Here is a 20,233-nt window from a genome sequence, read left to right as displayed (position 1 = left end):
CTGCCATATCACGCACCATACATAAAAACAAGGAAAACTTCTTCAGTGTTTACCAGAAAATTTGGCATTACAATGGAATGACTTATCACTAAGTTTTTAACCATACAGTTACTACATTCTTCCTATTGACTTGTATCATACAGGAGAACAGGTAAATGTAGGGTAGGGTTATTATTAGTGTCATTGATTGATCTTTTGTACTATGTCTATGTAATTAGATAAATTTTGAACCAAACAATTTTACCTGGTGATGATGTGATTGGTCAAAATGGTTTTAACGTGACTCCCTATATAAATTACCGGTCAATAGTTTATGCTATTAGCCGGAAAATAGTTTGACAAAGGAAGTAAAAATTACAAACTTTGACTTTGACCGGCAATACATTCAGTGTTTACTGTTTGGGTTCAATAATATTCTAAAGTTCTACATTTAATACAGAATAAAACATCAACGAATCAAAACATATTGATTATTACGTTAAAATTGTTATTAAATAATTTGCATCTTAAGATTAATGCCGAAAATTACTACTATCGATATGAAAAGTTAATTATTTTGTGTGTAACAGTTTTTTCTGCAAAGTGAAATACAATGAAGGATTATAGGAGTAATCAAACAGTAAGTCTGTGTGAATTTTTTCATCTTTGGAACTTACAGAACTAGTGCGATGTTTATGTTTTAGTATTAGAATGTTTTGTTTTAAAAAAGGTAGTACTTAATTTAATTGGTATTTTAAAATCACATCGACACAATTGATGTTGTATGCATTAAAATCTCTGAAAACAAGACCCTCTCTGGACCGAGTCAAAAGTCCAGCTTTTACAGGATTTTAGACTTTTTTAAAAGGATTCTGCTTTTCCGAGGATTTTTCACAGAGCTGAATGAGGTATTTTGTGTGCATGACCATTCTGATTAATTTTGTCTGCCGGTATTATGTTTAATGCTTTCTAGTTTTAGTTTTCTTAGAATGTGCATGGTGTTTCTCTGTTATATATCAAAACTGAAAAAAAACTAAATAAATCATGCAACACAAAAATCCCTTTTTTTTTTAAATAAAGAAGAGACTTTAAAGATGGTGAATCAGATTTTGGTCAACTACTGGATTTGTTCTGATCTTAACGAACTGATCAGGCATGTACACTTATTTATGTTGATCAAGATCTTAATACACGTTAGATTTTCACTTGAACTATATTTAAAATTTATTTTCCTATCCTAGCTGCTCAATCAAAACAGCATCATTTTAGCATAAGTATAAATAATTAAACATATTTTGCTAAATGAATAATATGAATATATGCACTACTGTATTAAAGGTGTCAAAGATTTGCATTGATTAGTACATATTTTGCCAAAAGTTCATAGAATTGCAAGTTTATTACATTGTTATTATCTCCCTTTGTTTATCTCGGTTGCCTAACCAAGATAGATTGAAAAAAAGATTAATTCCAAAGTTACATGCTGTTTAAAAACTAGGCTTTTGTTTTAGGTTGTTGAAATATCTCAATATTTGTAAAATGCAAATGGTAAACTTAAAATTATACTGAAATCGAAAGAAATAGTCCACATTTTATTAGAGGGAGGTCATTATAAAATTTCATAAAAGGTAATAAAATACACATTTTCAATAGGGATCTAACCCTTTGCGATGGATCTTTTGTTTCTTTAAATGCATTTCTAACAGAATATATAAAATCTGAAAAATGTCATAAAATGTTGCTCAAATGTGATTGACCACCTTTAAGACAACAGAAATATTTCTCTTATTGAAATCGAATAGACTAGCTCCTATAAATCATGGAACAGGCTTCTTGCGAAGAATATTTATATTTTATATAAAAAAAATTATGCCAAAAAATGTCATTTTGTGAAAAATGACATGTATAACAACATATCTAATCACGATCAGTTAACTCACTTAGATCAAGATATATTTTATCTTATAGTGTTTGTTTAATTGTAAATCAAACACATAAGTGTCTTTCACGCCTGCTTAGGTAACATTTGTGAAGGATAATTGGTAAGCAAAACATTTTCACCTCTTTAAAATTAAAGGACAATATACAAACGTTTGACCTTTATTGTCTGTTATTCGGAGAATAGGTTACGTTAAATAATCCTTTGTGGCCATGAAAAGATGGTCAACTTTCAGAATTTAGTGTGTCATAGTCAGAGTGTTCCTGAATTGAATTTATAATTGAAAACCTTAGGACTTTGACAACAGTACGATTTCAGATGATTCCGGTTTTCAGAGGGTCCAGATTTCGGAGTCTTTACTGTAACAATAGTCCAGCCGTGACTTGCAAAGGAAAACCTCGCAATCTCTCTATTGGGACTTAGAAATTTCATAATACACGTGTGCTTTTTCGATACACTAAATGACTAAGTCTGGTTGGAACAAATAAATGCAAGACTTGTTGAACGAGTATGTGGTACCACTACAATGTTCTGAATTGTGACACCTCTGACGCTTATTGAACATATAAAAGGATCTTGGAAGAACGAAATACATACAATATTTTCGCTTTCTATTGTTTTTATTATCTTGAAGTCGATAGATCGCGAGCGTATGTTCTTCTTGACTAATGTGTCCTCAACCTGCAGGTATATCGAGAAGTTGACAGTTACTTGCAAAGAACACTTCAATATTTGCACAGAATAAAAAACAAGAGGGCCATGATGGCCCTATATCGCTCACCTGTTATCATTGCACTTGAGGATAAGAAGGTCCTCAGAAAAAATATCTAAGTCCAAAGGACAGGAACAACAAAGAAAAGAAATTTAACCAAAAAGAAAAAAAATTCTTACAAGGTACAGATATGTCAAAAACAGCTCGACAACTTATCGCAAAAGCTCGACTTATTATCTTGAGACATAAGAACACGATACATTCGTTATCGAATTCCACCTTCCTGCAAAATAAAGGCAAAAATCATGGGGTATGTTGATAAATTTTGCTTTTTCAGATCAGTGACTTGATAAAGCTTGCCGGGCTGCTTTTTGTATTTTTTTTTTTATTTATTTTTTAACTTATGCAATTATTTTCATAAAAGCGCTTTTATTAAGTGCGTGAGACCATGCCACTAATGTACAGCGTATGCATACCGTATTTGCAATTCCCACAAAAAGTTTTTAAATCGGAAACGGAAAATGACACACCTTAGCTTGCTGTTCTAAAATCAAGGAATATATTGCATATGGAATGAAATGTTATTGAATAAAATCATCGAGGAAACGGTTTGCCTATCTTTTCTTTCAAGCGGCGTTATATAAGACGAGAATGGGTATCCGTCATGCAACTGAATTTCGGATAAAACTTCACTTGGCAGCAAATTAAAATTATTCATTCTTGTTCAGAAGAACAGAGAGGTCGAGTACAAAACACAAGGTTAGCCTTTGTTCTTTTCCGCTTTTATTTGATAATATTTGGGATTTTTAAGACCCTTTTCAATGCAGTATGTCTGCTATTTGGAGGGAGTATTATTCTTTTTTAATTTTTTATTCAAGGCAGACACTGGTCTAGTTGGTGGTACAGTCTAAATTTTTAATTTTAATTAAAATGATTTTAGATCAAAAGTAGGATAAATAGAACATTTGGTATCTGTCTTATAAAGTTAAACTAATTAAGTTCGTCTACGAAAAAATAAAAGGCTCGTCTACAGCCTTGATTTTTATATTTTCTTCGACTCACTTAATACATTTAAATTTAAAATCAGGAACCTAATATTCTCTATTTACACTCTTGATACATTAACTCGAGCGCTCGTCATATTATCTCCAGCGCTCAAAAATTATCTCATCTACATTAAAAATGATTTCGTTCGAGGAAGCAAGTCGAACGTTTGAGTTAGTTTGTTCTTTATAAACAGTGTGTCCTAATAACACCTCTGAATGTTATTATTAAATCTAAATTTGTAGTCATTTCCATTGGTCTAAACACAGTCAAATTAAAGTGCTAAAAAGAATAATAAAGACAGGAGGCGGAGCTAGAAACTCTTGCTGTAGGTCAATACCTACAGAAATGACGTGATAACATTGTAAAATGCGACGTCGTACACACTTTACGGAAGTGCTGCACGCACGTTTGATAAAACGGAAGTAATGGCGTAACGCCATTTATCATGATAACGAAGAGTAACTATATTCTGAAATAATTTTAAAAGATGAAATAACATAATGAAACACGTGCAGAACTTCACAACACTTTACATTCGCGTTCGGTTCGCGTTTAGGGATTAAACAATAAACAATGTTTGCAATAAGAGGGTTTATCGACCCTCAATTAATTTCACTATTTCAAGGTCAATATATTCTCAAATCGACCTCACTAAAAGGTAATAATTGTATATAACCAAGCATATAATGACTGCATTCAAATATACAACAAGAGCTGTCTCCATACGATGACACATGTCCCCGATGGCACTTTGAATGAATAGTTATGGCCGATGTTAGAGTTTAGGACCTTTGACCTACGGACCTGGGTCTTGCGCGCGACACGTCGTCTTACTGTGCCACACATTCATGCGTAGTTATTTTAAAATCCATGCATGAATGACAAAGATATGGACCGGACACGCCCATCAATGCACTATCATGAAATATGACCTTTAACGTCTAAGTGTGACCTTGACCTTTGAGCTACAGACCTGGGTCTTGCGCGCGACACGTCGTCTTACTGTGGTACACATTCATGCCCAATAATTTTAAAATCCATGCATGAATGACAAAGATATGGACCGGATACGCCTATCAATGCACTATCATGAAATATGACCTTTAACGTCTAAGTATGACCTTGACCTTTGAGCTACAGACCTGGGTCTTGCGCGCGACACGTCGTCTTACTGTGCCACACATTTATACGTAGTTACTTGAAAATCCATCCATGGATGACAAAGATATGGACCGGACACGCCCATCAATGCACTATCATAAAAAATGACCTTTAACGTCTAAGTGTGACCTTGACCTTTGAGCTATGGACCTGCGTCTTGCGCGCGACACGTCGTCTTACTGTGGTACACATTCATGCCAAGTTATTTGAACATCCATCCATGGATGACAAAGATATGGACCGGACACGCCCATCAATGCACTATCATGAAAAATGACCTTTAACGTCTAAGTGTGACATTGACCTTTGAGCTACGGACCTGGGTCTTGCGCGCGACACGTCGTCTTACTGTGGTACACATTCTTGCCAAGTTATTTGAAAATCCATCCATGGATGACAAAGATATGGACCGGACACGAAAATTGCGGACAGACCGACAGACCGACAGACGGACAGACGGTTAAAAAACTATATGCCTCCCTTCGGGGGCATAAAAAGAAAATGACATTACTTAAACAATGTGATGCTTAAACAAAGTGATACTTTTAAGGAACTGATCTTGTTTCTTCGTAGTAATCGTTAAGTATTTGAAAAGAAATACAGACATATGCATTTATGAAGAATCAACAGATTCATATCTTTTTTCTACAATTGTAGATATATTTGTATTTTCAAAGGCTGCAATTTGAAAAAAATAGAATAATTTTAGAGTAACAACAAAGTTTACACGAAGATGGGTACGTACAAGTATTCTAAAATTGACAAAAGAAAATAGAAAAATTGTTTGATTTATTGACCGTCTGGTATTTTGATAGACTAAGTATTAATTTAAACTCTAGACCATTTTTTTCATTTCAAGTTGGTCCCATATTTTTTGGGTTTTTTTAATTAATTTACGATACCAAGGGCACACAAGGAAGTACCGGTATAGCCAATCCTTTGTATGCCGTCACATATTATTATTCTTCTGAAAAGAATGCTTAGGTAACTCTAATGGAAAACAGCGAAAGATAAGCTAGTAATCAGTATTCCTATGGAATGTATTCTTAATGATTTTAACACGAGCACTTGTTCACCACTCTAAATAATGAACACCATGAAATCACAATTTCGACTAGGAAAATGTTGTTTTTTTTTCTTTACTCAAGTTTATGTATTATGGGTAAGTCTTTATCAAAAGTGTGATTTCCTCCTCAAACACATGTATAAAACTCAATTCTTTAACTATACAATCGTATCTTATATTTGTCAATGTATAATTATATATATTCCTATATTGAATGAAACGTGGTTGGTTTTGTTTAATTTATATACAGCGATTTGTCTAATAATGTTTCGCATAATGAGACAGATCGCTTCGTATTTAAAGTTTGACATGGGCCTGTATATTATACACACATTACATATACTACAGATGCTTAATTGTATTATGTGGACATTCATGTAGAAACCTGTTTCGTTTATATTTATACAAGAATAATTTATTCATTTTTTTCCCCAAATTTTTGTCATTTACTTGTGTCTAAACCACACACTTTTCGGTTTCTTGAGCCCTAGTTGTGGGCTGTTTTTAAATAAAACAAATCCTATATAATTCAGATGTTTTTTTCGATTTGAACACATATCTAGCTCTATGGAGTTTGCAAAACAGCTCTCTGCTATCTTGAAACCTGGTTTTTGGAGTTTCTGAATCGAACACATGATTCTCTGACAATGATTTTGTTGCATGTTCTGTATTGACTAATCGTTGTCACTGTAATAAAAATATAAAACGTTTAATACTCATTATCAACGATACTTAAGGTCATTTCAATAAATAGATAATATATTAAGATAAGGATCCGTACACTCACTCAAATACCAATTTAACATTTTTTAGTAAATAATCCTGACATTCACTGCAATAAAAATATTAAACATTACATTTAACAATCCGTACAATCATTGTACGAGGGCTGTTCCTCAATTATTTAAGCTAAACTTCGGCTTTACCCGATTATGATCATACAGTCAGAAGTTATGCCTCCTTGAAAACATTAACTTACATGAAACGGTGATCATACTTGAACGACGTTTATTACGTCGTGATTTCGGCGAGATTCCCTTATTAAGTATGCATTGTTTTATATTTCTAAATTTCATTTATAAATTATTTTTAAATAAAAATACTAATGTCATAATCTGTTGTTTGGTTAGAATACTTATATGAAGCATCTCAGACAGAGTGCGCACGGTAAATAGTTGATCGTCATAAATGACATTAACGTCAAATAACCGATTGTTTGTTTTCTCCTTTGACAACAACGAATGTCCATTTCCGGTACGGATCATTGCCCTGATAAGTCCGTCTCGTCCGGGTACAAGTTCCTACACCCACCACGGCCAGTTTTCATAGCAACCGAGAACTGCTATCGTGCAACTACACGACATCTCAAACACGTATCGTCTACTCGTTGCGACCGCTTTGTGTATGAAGTTCGCGTAGTGATGTAAGATAATCTGACTTCCATCTCGCCCACCAACGGTTAATCAGCTCACGCTTGACTGGAACTCGTTTTGTTATTGGTTGTTAGTTGCTGATAATGGTTCTAGGATCTATCGCATCTGGTTTTGCTGTCATTCGCCGTCCAGTTGATACGTGAGATGGGGCAATCTGCTCTGGTTCCTTGTTGTCTGATGTCACGTGTGTTGAGGATAGCTTCTACATCGATAAGTGTCGTCTGTAACGCCGCACAAGGTACCGAATGCTCGACCTAACACTTTCTTTAAGAATATATATACAAACCGCCATTCTTTCCCACCATCCTCTAAACTATGGTGCTCGGGTCTGAATGAACTTTCATTCGGTTCTGGTTCTGTTAAGTTGGTCTCTCAAGGTTTGGGACTGGAACATGGTCTTATATGTGTTAGATGCTGCGTAGAATGTTGCAGCGTTGTCTGATATTATCACTCTAGGTAGTGAACGTCTGCTTACAAAGCGTCTAAAGGCTTGTATAAATAAATTTTCTGTGAGGTCATGCACAAGTTCAAAGTGAACAGCTCTGGTAGCTGCACATGTAAACAAACATATGTAAGCCTTCGGTTCTCTTCCGGTATCTAACTTCACATACAGCGCACCACTGAATTCGATCCCCTTTAAAAGTAAATGGTGGGGAATTTTCTACGGTAACGGTGGTGGGTCTGGAGCACTGTTAGGTGGTGATTTGATCTTCCGGCATGATATACATCTCCGCAGTAAAGATTCGACACATTGTCGTATCGCCGGTGTCCAATAACGTTGTCGTAAGTGGCAAATACTTGCACTGATACCTGAATGCAGCTGTTTCTGGTGTGCATCAGTACGATATGTCGCGTAAGTGGGTGTTTTGCTGGTAATAAGATGGGTAATATGGTATATTTATCACAATATGTTGTATATATGACTTCCACATCTAGCCTTCTCTGTCCGTGTAAAGTTGTAATTGTCGTACAAGCGGTAGTCATGGTTTTCAAGATCGAAGGTTTTCAATAACTTCATTGAAGACTGTAGACTGACGAATGAAGGCCAAGTCTGCTTCTCTTAGCTCCATAACAGTGATAGCGTTAACCATTCTGTCTTGGTGCTGTGTTCTACAAATGCCATGATATCTGTCTCTGGTTCCCAGCGTAGTCCTAGTAGTTTGGTTACTTCATCTTTGTCTTGAAAGTTGAGTTGTCTGTATCTCTCAGTTCATGCTTTTAGAATTCCATGACCTAATTGTGAGTCCTGCTTTTCACATGAGATCACTTGATTGATGGAAGTATCTGATGACATCTAGTAATTTGTCAAGGCTGGACACGAAGTTGTCCGCATAAAAGTCGCTCTGTAGTCTGTCACTGACGCATGTTTATTGCGTTTCTCTGTAGGTGTTTGATGTTTCAAGAGCGCTGCGTTCAAAATAAATAGAGAGCATACCACGCCAAAAAGTACAGATTTAGGCCGATATGTCTTTAGTGCACTGTCAGGATTGGTTGGGTCTGAAAGTCAAAGTAATCTCGTCACGTCTCTGTCATTTTCGTGTTAACCAATGTGAAGACAAGCCTACTCTATGTCGGTGACTACGGCGTACTCTTTGAGTCTGACTAGTATGGCTGTAAAATCGTCGAGCTTTGGGGCGTCGTCTGCAAACAATCGTTAAAACTTAGCCAATTCCGTGACATGCAGCAACTACAGTCGTAGACAATGCGTATAGATGTTGTAAATGATTCTTTCTTCACAGCGTGATGCGGGATATAGTAAACACTGTTGTGGGATTGGTCTGTTTCTGGAACTTCTTCTATGAAACATCCGCTTTCTTGATCCTTGATGATATCTCCAAAATGTTTCAATACCACAGGGTCTTGACATAATCTACTGACTAATGTATCAGTTATGTTGATGTCGTAGTGAGTGTTAAGGGCGGGGTGGTCCTTTTTCCAGGGTAAAGTCGCTACATATTTGTCTCCAGTAAAAGTAACTGACGTGTCCAGATATTCTGTCACGTATTTTCTCTCTGGGATTTCATCCTCACTCTGTTGAGTACCAAGGCTCTCAAGTTTCCAGAATTTCCATAATTCAACTGTATTACTACCGTAGTTGGCGTTCGTTAGGGCAAATCCATCCATTTTCCGTCACAGCGTGCGGCTTCATCCTCAAGTTGTGAACATAAATAATTGAATTTTTGCACATCTTTTAAATTCTGATTTGAATGTATTGCTAAACTGAATGAATCCACAAAATCTTGCAATTCTAAGATGTTTCTGTTGAAGGTAGGTAATGAGAACTTCGGAAGGCGGAAATACTGCATCGAACTTGTACTTTTTCTATCCTATACAATTATCGTCTGCTGTTCGCCAGGCGTTAATAATTATTTCCCTGACTCTGATTTTGTGAAGATTTTTCACGACTCTCACTGAATTCTTGGAATTAACGAACTTTGATCTGTATCGCTAATGAATATTCTTCACTGCTAATGATGTCTTCTTCAATCTCGCTGATTTCTGTCTGGTCAAGTATTTTCAAGTTGCCAGTCACAGATTCTAATATCGCACGAAATTCCGACATCGACGAAATATCCTTTGGTTTTGCATTTTCGATTTTCTTGAGTTGAATTTCTGTAACTTTGCGGTGTCCCTCTCGGACCAGTCGTAGTTTTTCTATCTTCCTTGTTGATTTGGTCACGGCCCAAAAATGTGAAAGTTTGCGGGTAAACTCCGTATTAAATGAAACGATCGCGCGTCTGGTTCATATAAATTTTTTCACTGAAGTATATCCGTTACAAACAATACATCGGAAGTGACGCATAAGCTGGCGTCAAAATAACTTCATTGTAATTTCGCTCTATTTTCGACACATTCCGCGAGATTGCACACGTCATTTACAAAGGAAAAAAGAACATGAACAAAATTGCGTCGGTCGAAAAATTCTTTCTAAATTGGACACAAGAATTACAAAAAATAACAGTAAATTATCGTTCAAACTATTTTTTCTTATGGTAAAGAAAAATAGTATTTGACATGTCTATATGTTTTTTCATTGCTTTTAGCGGTATCTTAAACACTACTTTTATTGGAAGTTGAATTAAAGTTAGATGCATAGGGTATGTTTCGATTCCCCTGGGTTGATAGAATTTAATTGCTATTTCTGTGTGTTTATACAAGTAACAAGCAAATTCGATGAATTGGTATCCCCCGCCGAAAGGGCTTGAGGTGAGGAATGGCAAAAACATATTTCTGGCAAAAAGTTTAGGATGTTACTGAGAAGCAAATAACTTCATTAGTCAAAAAAAAATCATTTTAACAGAAAATGAATGTTTGTTTGGGTTTTTTTGTGGGGCAGCGGCGAGGCGAGCAGTGGTGGTGACCAGGTGAGGGTACAAAATTTCACCTGCTGATTATAAATATTGATGGAAAATTAAAAAAAAAAAAAAAAAAAAAAACTGGGTGGGGGATGGGGACGCATGATCGGGGTGGTGGGCAAGATCGAGTGGAGAGTGAGGTGGGGGAATGGTACAATTCTGCATGCTAATAAAAATTCATGGAAGGTTTGAAAAACAAAATAATAAAAAGGAAAGGGCGCGACCAAGGCAAGTTGGTGATCAGGTGTGGGTACAAAGCTTCACATGTTTATACTAAATGATCATGGAAAATATTGGAAGAAGTTTAATGAATTTCTACCAATGGGTTGGTTTGTACAAATCTGTAGATTTTTAAACAATTAAAGGGCAATAACTCTAAGGAAAATTGACCAATTGAAGAATAAAATGATCGGCATCATCGAAGTATGTTGGATCATATTTATTTCAAGTTTCATGAAATTCTACCTGCTTGTTACTGAGAAATGGCTGCAGATGTAGATTTTTCATTAAATGAAGGGCAATAACTCTAAGGGAAATTGACCAATCCGATAAAAAAATTTGACGGACATCATCGCAGTATGCTGGTGCATGTTTATGTCAAGTTTTATGAAATTCTACCTGATAGTTACTGAGAAATGGCTGCGGACGGACATTTTTCATTAAATCAAGGGCAATAACTCTAAGGGAAATTGACCAATCAAAACAAAAGCTTGACGGGCATCATCGCAGTATATTGGTTCATGTTTATATCAAGTTTCATGAAATTCTACCTGCTAGTTACCGAGAAATGGCTGCGGACGGACGGACGGACTGACGGACGGACAACGCCATATCAAAACCTCCTCCCGATTTCATCGGCGGGGGATAAAAACCACACACTAGGGCTTCTTGCAGACCCTCAAAGAATCACTATGTCCCAATGTGGTTTCAACCATATAAACGCACAATCAAACATTAGTATTTTAACTTTTCCATGTCTGAATGACGCCATAATGTCTTTGCATGTCTTGTTGCAGCACTGTGGCATATTTTTAGACAATAAGTGTACTATCAATGAGAATGTAATTGGTCGATTTCAAATCGTAACAGACTGTGCCAGTTATGAGAAGTTTCGGCAATTAAAACCCATCAAACAAAAGACGTCTTTGTGAGAGGTCATTATGATGTATCTTTGGTTGTTTTTGAAAGGTGTATTCACGTCTTTTAGAGACGTCTTAAAGACGTCCTTTTGGATACGTCTGTTTTACGTCTTTTGAAAGGTACAGTCACGTCTTTAAGAGACGTCTTTATGATGTCTCATAAAGGACATTTTTTGTGCATTTTAATGATGTTTTATGACAATAAAATACAAATGTAAAAGCTATGTTATGTCTTAATTCATTGTAAAACCTCGACCTGATAATAAATAGTCTCAAAGTCTTGAATCAACAAATGAACAAATTTCGTTATGATGCATGAAAATCAAGGCAAAAGCAATATTACCTATTTATGCTACCATATCCTATTAGAAAGTTATATGTGGCTTGATATATGATATATATTAGGAATAATTTGATATTTACCTCTCAATCTCTTAATATAAAAAGTTCGTATTTGGAAACCATGCATGTGTATTTCTGACTTTTAAAATGGATAGCGTTAGAAGTTTTGATCAGTATATTTCACATTGCGCTATACACATTATGCTACTTTGACAGCAAAAATATACTTTATTTTTGAAGGTCCTTGAAATACTTATATATCAAGTTAAGTTAACGATACTTACAGTCTGTTTAATAAAATGTTTAACACATTCGTACACATATTCCAATACTAATACAACACAATGTAGTTAATGACCATTACAGTTATTTCAATAAACAAGAGGGTCATGACGACCCTGTATCGTGCATTTGTTTAATTTGGTCTACATCCTCTACAGAGTAAACAGTTTTTTCCTTTGATTTGATCGGTAGACCTAGTTTTTGACCCCACATAACCCAGATTTAAAGTTGACCTAGGGATCATTAAGATAAACATTCTAATAAACTTTCATGAAGATAGGGTCATAATTGGTCTTATAGGGTGTTAACAAATGTTCCTTTGATATTTGTGGGTAACCTAGTACTTGACCCTACATGACCCAGTTTCAATCTTGGCCTAAGGATAATCAAGATTAATATTCTGACTTGTATGACGATGTGGTCATACAGGTGGCCGCTATAGCGTAAACAAGCTTTTCATTTGATTTGAGCGAGTGACCTTGTTTTTGACCTTACATAATTCAGTTTCGAACTTGGTCTAGGAATCATCGAGATGAACATTCTGACCAAGTTTCATGAAGATAGTCATAAAAGTGTTAACAAGCTTTTCTTTTGATTTTAGCGAATGACCTAGTTTTTTACCCCACATGACCCTGTTTCAAAATTGACCTCGGAATCATCTAGGTCTGACCAAGTGTCATGAAGATAGGTTTATAAATGTTGTCTCTAGAGTGAGTGCTAACAAGCTTTTCCATTGATTTGATAAGGTAGAAGTTTTTGCCCCACACGATCATGATACCAAGCTGACCTAAGACAAACATTCGGACAAAGTCTCATGAAATCAGGGTCAAAATGTGGTCTCTCAAGTGTTAACAATCTTTTCCTTTGATCTGATCGGGTGACCTAGTTTTTGACCCCACAAAACCCAGATTCTTAACTGACCTAGAAGTTATCAAGACAAATATTTTGACCGGTTCCCATGAGTTAATTGGTCTCTTAGAGTATTAACAATATTTTCCTTCGATCTGGGCTGGTGATCTTCCTTTTGACCCCACATGACTACGTTTCAAACTAGATCTCAATGTCATTAAGAATAACAGTCTGACAGAGTTTCATGAAGACAAATTCATAAATGTGTCCTCTAGGTTGTTAACAAACTTTTCCTTTGATTTGAAAGGGTGACCTAGTTTTTGACCTCACTTGACCAAGATTCGAACTGTTCCAAAAAGTCATCAAAACAAATATTCTGACCAATACTCATGAGTTTCAAACTTAAACTGTGGACTCTTGGGTGTAAACAGGATTTCCCTTTGATCTGGCCTACTGATCATATTTTTGACCCCACATAACGTGGTTTCAAACTTGACCTAGACATCATCAATACAAACACTCATAAAGACTTGGTCACAACTGTGGCCTCTAGAGTGTATACAAGGCAAATGCTGACGGACGACGACGGACGCGGACAATGAGCGGTTACAATAGCTCACCTTGAGCACTTCGTGCTCAGGTGAGCTTAAAAATAAAATGTAATAATCAAGACACCAAGTATTACCTAACATTGAATGTTTTTGCCTCCGGTTTGCTCTCCATGTTCTCGAATTTTATAGTAGTCTTGCATTCTTGTCCTGTTTCACAGTCTGTTGCAATCACAGCTAATTTGGTTCCCCCATAAATCATTGAAACGTAAATACTTCTTATTGTTCGTCTTCTTGGAATATGTACGTCGATATATCCAATGTATTTGCATCGTGCGTCAGTTATATATTTTGGAACAGTTAAATCGGATTTATATATTGGGATCAGCATAGACGCCTGGTATTCATAAATCGTGTTGTATATTCGCTTTTTTTGAGGACCATTTAGTTTGACGGACTCGTCTTTCCTTATGTGTATATCGAATATATCACTACAGTAAACTACGCCTGTTTTGCTATACATCCATTTCTTCTTCGCATCATGAATGTTTCCGTCGAACTGGACGTTGGTACCTATTCCAAATGTCCATCGACTGATTCTACTTTCAAAGATCCATGGGTCATGCCCAAATATAACAGCTCCCTTTAAAACGGCTTGGAATGGGGATGTTGGAGATACAACTTTTACTGCCGGGAAATCTCTCTTTACATTTTCTGTGATATACTTTCTAACTAAAGGCGACTGTGAAAAACCTCCTACGAGGACAATTTTTGTGCAAACGCTCAATTCCTTTTTCTCTAGCTGAGACTTTATCATCTTATACAAACGATCGCACGTTTCACCGAAAAGAACTGTCCTAATATACTCTGACTCAAAACAGAATTCCATAGCTTCGAAGGTAAAGCAGTGATTTTTTTCCGACTTTTCCTTGAGAGTTATCGTCTTATTGTTCAGTTTTTCCTTTATTGCTGTAGGCACTTTAAGCCACATGTATTCATCTTCTTTATCATCGGTACCAATAACTATCTTCTTTGATTCAAAATCCTTTTCCATTTCAAGCATTTCTACAGGTTCCGTACTTCTAAAGATTTGTTGCCATCCGTCACCCCGAAAACTATCTTGACATACATGGAAGAAAGCGTCGTTAATATTTTGTCCTCCAACTAATTTGCCTGTTGTAAGTACCACTTCTTTAAGAGATCCATTTTCCAAAACCTCCAAAGCAGATAAATCGGCGGTAAGACCTAAAAATACGTGTACGTTTCAAGTTGACATAATTCATATCAATCTAACTTTCTTAATTTTAAAAAATCAATCTGTTCAGAGAAATGCGAACAACAATTTTTTTTTCATGTTGGACAGAGAGCTATATGAAACTGGGCAAAGACTTTTCCTCGTACAACCCTTTTCACCTTAGGTTTATTATGATTTACACAGCCAAAATGACATCATTCTCGGTCAGATAGTACACGCACGCGGTACACACACAGTTTGTATTGTTAAGTTAGAGATTTTCACAAGTAATGCATATCATACCGGTACAACAACAAACACAAATATTTCAATAATTTCTTACATACCTCCAAGGTCCACCGTAAGGAAGGTTTGCCCTGGATGCCCCAATGTGTCCATGTTATTTTTTTTCCCTTGAGGAAGGAACATACAATAAACAGCAGCAGCTTCGGGTTCTTTGGCTAACAGAATATTTCTGTCTTTTATATCACACTGAAAAACAAAGACTAAGAGATATAATATTCTACATTACAATACCACACTTATTTAGTTTAGGGGGTTTTGTTATTGGGATAAATGTTTTACAGTACCCACGATACAGTAGCTTTTATGTACATTAAGGGAAGATATATTACTTTACACAACGATAAACTGCAAAGAACAATGAATTTAGCATAAAAACTCTGTTACTGTACGAGAAATTGAACGATTGTTCCATATTTTGTTCAAAAGTTTTTGCCTATTTAACATTTTTACTTTGACCCTGCTGAATTTGATACAATAATAGAAAATACTTGAATAATTTATTGCTGTTCCGTTTTTTACCTAACTTTTCAGATTTTAACCTGTAGGACAGTAATTCAATCTCTATTAAAAAAGAAATAAATGGAATTTGATAAAAATGGCAAAAATGAGAAAACGAATCCTTTAAAAGAACCAGAACACTGTTTAATCAGAGCTATTATATTTTGATATCTTCGGATCATTTAACCCAAGATTCATGTCGTGTTAATATACTATTTAATATTTCAGCTTAAACATTACGGCTTGGATGGTTCCAGTACTCCCGCTTTAATAGGTTTGGGTATTGTTCAATCCTTAGATATGGTTCCTGATTTTTACTTTTGTATTTCTTCCATAACCTCAAAAGTCCTATTAATATTCAAGTTTGTTAAGTTCTGATCTTTCTTTTACAGCATCTCCATGATTTAAATAGGGACATACATTGCTTTTCATGGAATTGCACTCTATGAATACATGTGCTAATGTCGCTAAATTGCATTTTTGTACTAGTGACAATTTTGAGTTCTGCTCAACCCGGGGCTAGAGGAGCATGGATGGTAACTTGCATTTCCACTTTTGTCCATGAACAGGCTCAATCTACCCGAAGCTACGGCATATTCATATATGACGTGTTGGTCGACCTGTTGTTTTCAACTTTTTCTATTTTACAAAGCTGTTTGTTCAAACGTTGCAGATTACACTTTAAATGAAACTATTTGGGTTGTAATGATTCTAATATTGATGTTCAATTTCCTTATTTGCATTCTGGTGCACAGAACTTAATAAAATAACATTTATAAGATCCCTTGAAGGATGGAACGCAGCCAAGCAAATTAGTAACAAACTCGATTTGATTGAATCTGTTCTTTAGAAGTAAAGAATCAAGCAAAACATCTACGTTCAATTACATTGTTCAGGCTTAAATGGAACAGTTTTCTGACCTCCATTTTCTTGCATGTTAGCCAGAATTTAACTGTATTTTTAGTATTTTACCGGTGTTGGTAAATCTCATCTTACACTCAGTGCTGAAGTTTATGAATTAATGCGTAAACTCATATGCTATTATAATAATAAAATATTGCTTAAAAGAAAACATTTGTTTCACTGATTTCTTGATTAATTTAAAGACACGGAATGCAAGAAAAATGTCTGGCTTTCAGATAACTGTATTGCGGAAAGTCGGCGGAGCCTCGTTAACGGCTGCACGGGTATCCTTGAGCCAGATATTTCCATCCGCACCTATAACCAGGTAAAATTCTTATAACATAAGAGGATCAGAAACAATAAAAAAACACTGAGTTCCAGTACCTCAATCTGTTAATTGTGTCGTTTGTATTATTTAGCGATGGCATATATATGCTCAGTTCAAGTTATTTGTTGTTGACGATGTACCCATACGGCTCATTTACATAATTATACGAGAGGTGCTCAACGTATATTTGAACACTTCTAAAACTCTCTGAAATATGTACGAGAACTTCATAATTTGTGTATTTCACTGTTTTTAGCATTACAATATCTTACAGATATATGTACTTTAGTTCGAAAAATTATTGGATTTAACCGCGTAAATTTGTTACAAATTTGAGAGCAGAGTGAAGATAAATCATAAACAGTGGTAAATGAGCTTGGATATAGCATGTCTATACGCTGATTACCAAATACGGAGAGTGTTCATTAATTTAAAATATACTGAAAAATTCCGTCAACGCATAACACATCATCGGAAAACAATGAAACGATTATATCATATAAGAGAATAGCCAGTTGAGCTGTCAAACGATTCTTTTCCTTTTTACTAATAATAAGAAAATTCTAGTCACCATAGCAATGTAATGTGCATTTACCACTTACTTATATTTAAAGCAACGTTTTTTCTAAATCAATGAATATTTAGGTTACGAAAAAAACATCAAATTTTAAATGTGACATTATGAAATATTTTGCAGAAATATTGTGTTAATAATCGTCAGAAAATCAATGTTGAACGGCGATAAACTATAACATATCATATTTTGAATAGAAAATTAGAAAAAAGATAAAATCGCTTTTCCGCTAAACGCGACAGTGACAATGTATGGGAGGCTTCAATGGAGTCAGAAGAGTACCATTAACGACTCGCGCTAAAGATGTCAGAAGACAAAGGCCACTTACGATTTGAAAATTAAAGAGCTCATTGTTATGTAACAATGTATCACAATTCAGTGCCCCATTCATCAATACTACAGGAATATTATAAACATTTTTTTGTTCGCAGATAAGTTCAGAGAATGTATTAAATAACGAGAAATATACATAAGTTTATACTAATTTAGGTTATTACCTGCAAGTTCTATAACATACAGTCAAATCTGTCTGTAATGACCTCCCTCGGGAGAGCCAAAATGTGGTCTTTATTGGGAGGTGGCCTTTATTCACAGGTTAAGATACACTGTAAATCTTAAAATGGGAAACAAAACCAGTGGTCTTTAGAGCCAGGTGATTTCTGTTCAGAGGTGGTATTTAACACAGGTTTGACTCTACATTAATCAAAATCGACATCTCATAGAATCCATCGCTACGAGAGTATATGAGATGACAGTTCCCTTTTAAAGCTATGCGAAGAAGCTTAAATCAAATTAAAAGCACCCGAGGAATGGATACAGTCGTCTCTGTACGCAACCCCAATAGACTATGGTAATTTCGGAATCCTAAAGAGATGACTGCTAAAGCGCACTATAAATCCCTACAGTGACTTTGCACAGATCTTAAGGATCAACGGAAGCTATCGATAAAATTTCTCGTCTTAATATAACCATAACGGAATGATCTCAAATCAAACATTTGTTGCAATAAAATACAGATCATATGTTTGTAAAGTGTCACAATGATATGAATATGTCTTTAATGAAAAGCCGTGCAATATCACGGAGTCGGAGGCCTCAATTTCATGTTTTATAAAGTGATTCGATATGTTGAAAATAACCGGGGAAAAACTTCATATACCAGTTTTGCTGCCTCTGTCATAAAGTCCTTTGCTTCCTCTGACCATATAGCTGGTACCGTAACTACCCATAATGTCTTTTCCGTGGGCTCTTCAAAGTTTTCCGTAAAATGGTCCTTTAACCCTCTTATCAACATTGACATTACCACGAGTAGTGGTACATGTTGCCCATAATGATCCTCAGCATACATGGTTGGTTTAAATTTCTTTCAATAAAAGGAAGCATAATATAATAAAAAAGCAAATGGCAAGTGTATCAAAATGCAAAGCTGACACCAAAAGCTTTGACGCCCATATTAAGTTGTGTATATTACAATATATATATGCATCTACGTGTATATATCACATTATTAAATAGGTAAAATCATTCCCGCGTTAATAAAGCATAGTATAGCGCTAGAGATGAAAAAACTATTCAAAATCATGTGTTTTTATAAGACACCAAATCAGAAAAGAGGAAAGTTTCCTAGAAATATTTACACCTGTTCAGTGATGCATAGAAATCTCATACAGGAACAAACATACCGTATTTGTCTATTATCAAGTAACAAAGTTATATCTCCTCCGCCCTGTAGTCGTATAAATATGTATACTATGCAATATTGATACCTACAACATGCCTGCTATTTACCTACTTGAGGCAAGAGTAACTGTTGTCTAATTTTGCCATTTGTTGAATATAAACAATATTTTAACAAAACCACAACTTTGTAAAACCTGTTTCAGTGATTTCAATTTTTAAGAATAAACTATACAATAGGTTAAGTATCGTAATATTTTACTAACTTGATACTGTTTCTACATTAATGCATAAAGCGAAAATGTAGTAAAGTCAAATATTGAGGTAATTTTTATGGCGCTTGGAAAAGGTGCAATATTGAATTATTTTTCATTTCTGTTTATCCTTTATGTTCAAACATAAAATAATTGTGGTGGTTTTGCAGTCATTGCCAGTAATACGTTTGTGCTTTTCTGTTTTAAAAGATAGGTATCTGAAAAGTTGTAAGGTAAACTTTTTGAAACGCATGTAAAGTCTACACTTCGGCTTCCTACATAGTTCGCGTGCGACCACAATAGTGCGGGGCCACAGGATTCGTTTTTCGAAATTGGTAATTAGAACGTAACTTACGTCAGAATAAAGCAAATGCTTGAATTGCCTGAAAAAGAACCATTTTCCCATATGCTGGCCATCTTTGTTTTTTCTAAGGATCCTCTCGTAACGCCTCTCTGCTTTATGTCCAAATGCAGCAAGTTTGTAATGTTTGGCCATCTGTTTAAAATCATCAAAAGTCAGCTCTTTGTTTTCCCTCTCTAGTTCATAGCACTGTTGCCCATCATCACCTCCTTCCAATAAAACGCATGATGTCGTCTTTGTAGGCT

At 35.3% G+C, this 20,233-nt stretch overlaps 1 protein-coding gene across 1 annotated transcript in view; it reads right to left on the bottom strand.

Annotated features, from left to right (window-relative positions):
• Positions 1-2,519: 2,519 nt before the first annotated feature.
• Positions 2,520-20,233, bottom strand: part of LOC128554136 (heat shock 70 kDa protein 12A-like) — a 37,683-nt gene continuing 19,969 nt past the window's right edge. The window contains exons 4-8 of the mRNA XM_053535383.1: positions 19,983-20,231; positions 18,856-19,059; positions 15,435-15,579; positions 13,991-15,098; positions 2,520-6,591 (exon numbers count right to left, since the gene is read on the bottom strand). Coding sequence (XP_053391358.1) covers positions 6,579-6,591; positions 13,991-15,098; positions 15,435-15,579; positions 18,856-19,059; positions 19,983-20,231 — 1,719 coding nt within the window. The 3' untranslated portion in view covers positions 2,520-6,578. The remainder of the gene's footprint in view (positions 6,592-13,990; positions 15,099-15,434; positions 15,580-18,855; positions 19,060-19,982; positions 20,232-20,233) is intronic.

This window comes from Mercenaria mercenaria, unplaced genomic scaffold (assembly GCF_021730395.1).
Source record: "Mercenaria mercenaria strain notata unplaced genomic scaffold, MADL_Memer_1 contig_4743, whole genome shotgun sequence".
NCBI lineage: Eukaryota > Metazoa > Mollusca > Bivalvia > Venerida > Veneridae > Mercenaria > Mercenaria mercenaria.
Note: the sequence above shows the minus strand (reverse complement) of the source record. Positions and strands in the feature narration are given on the sequence as shown.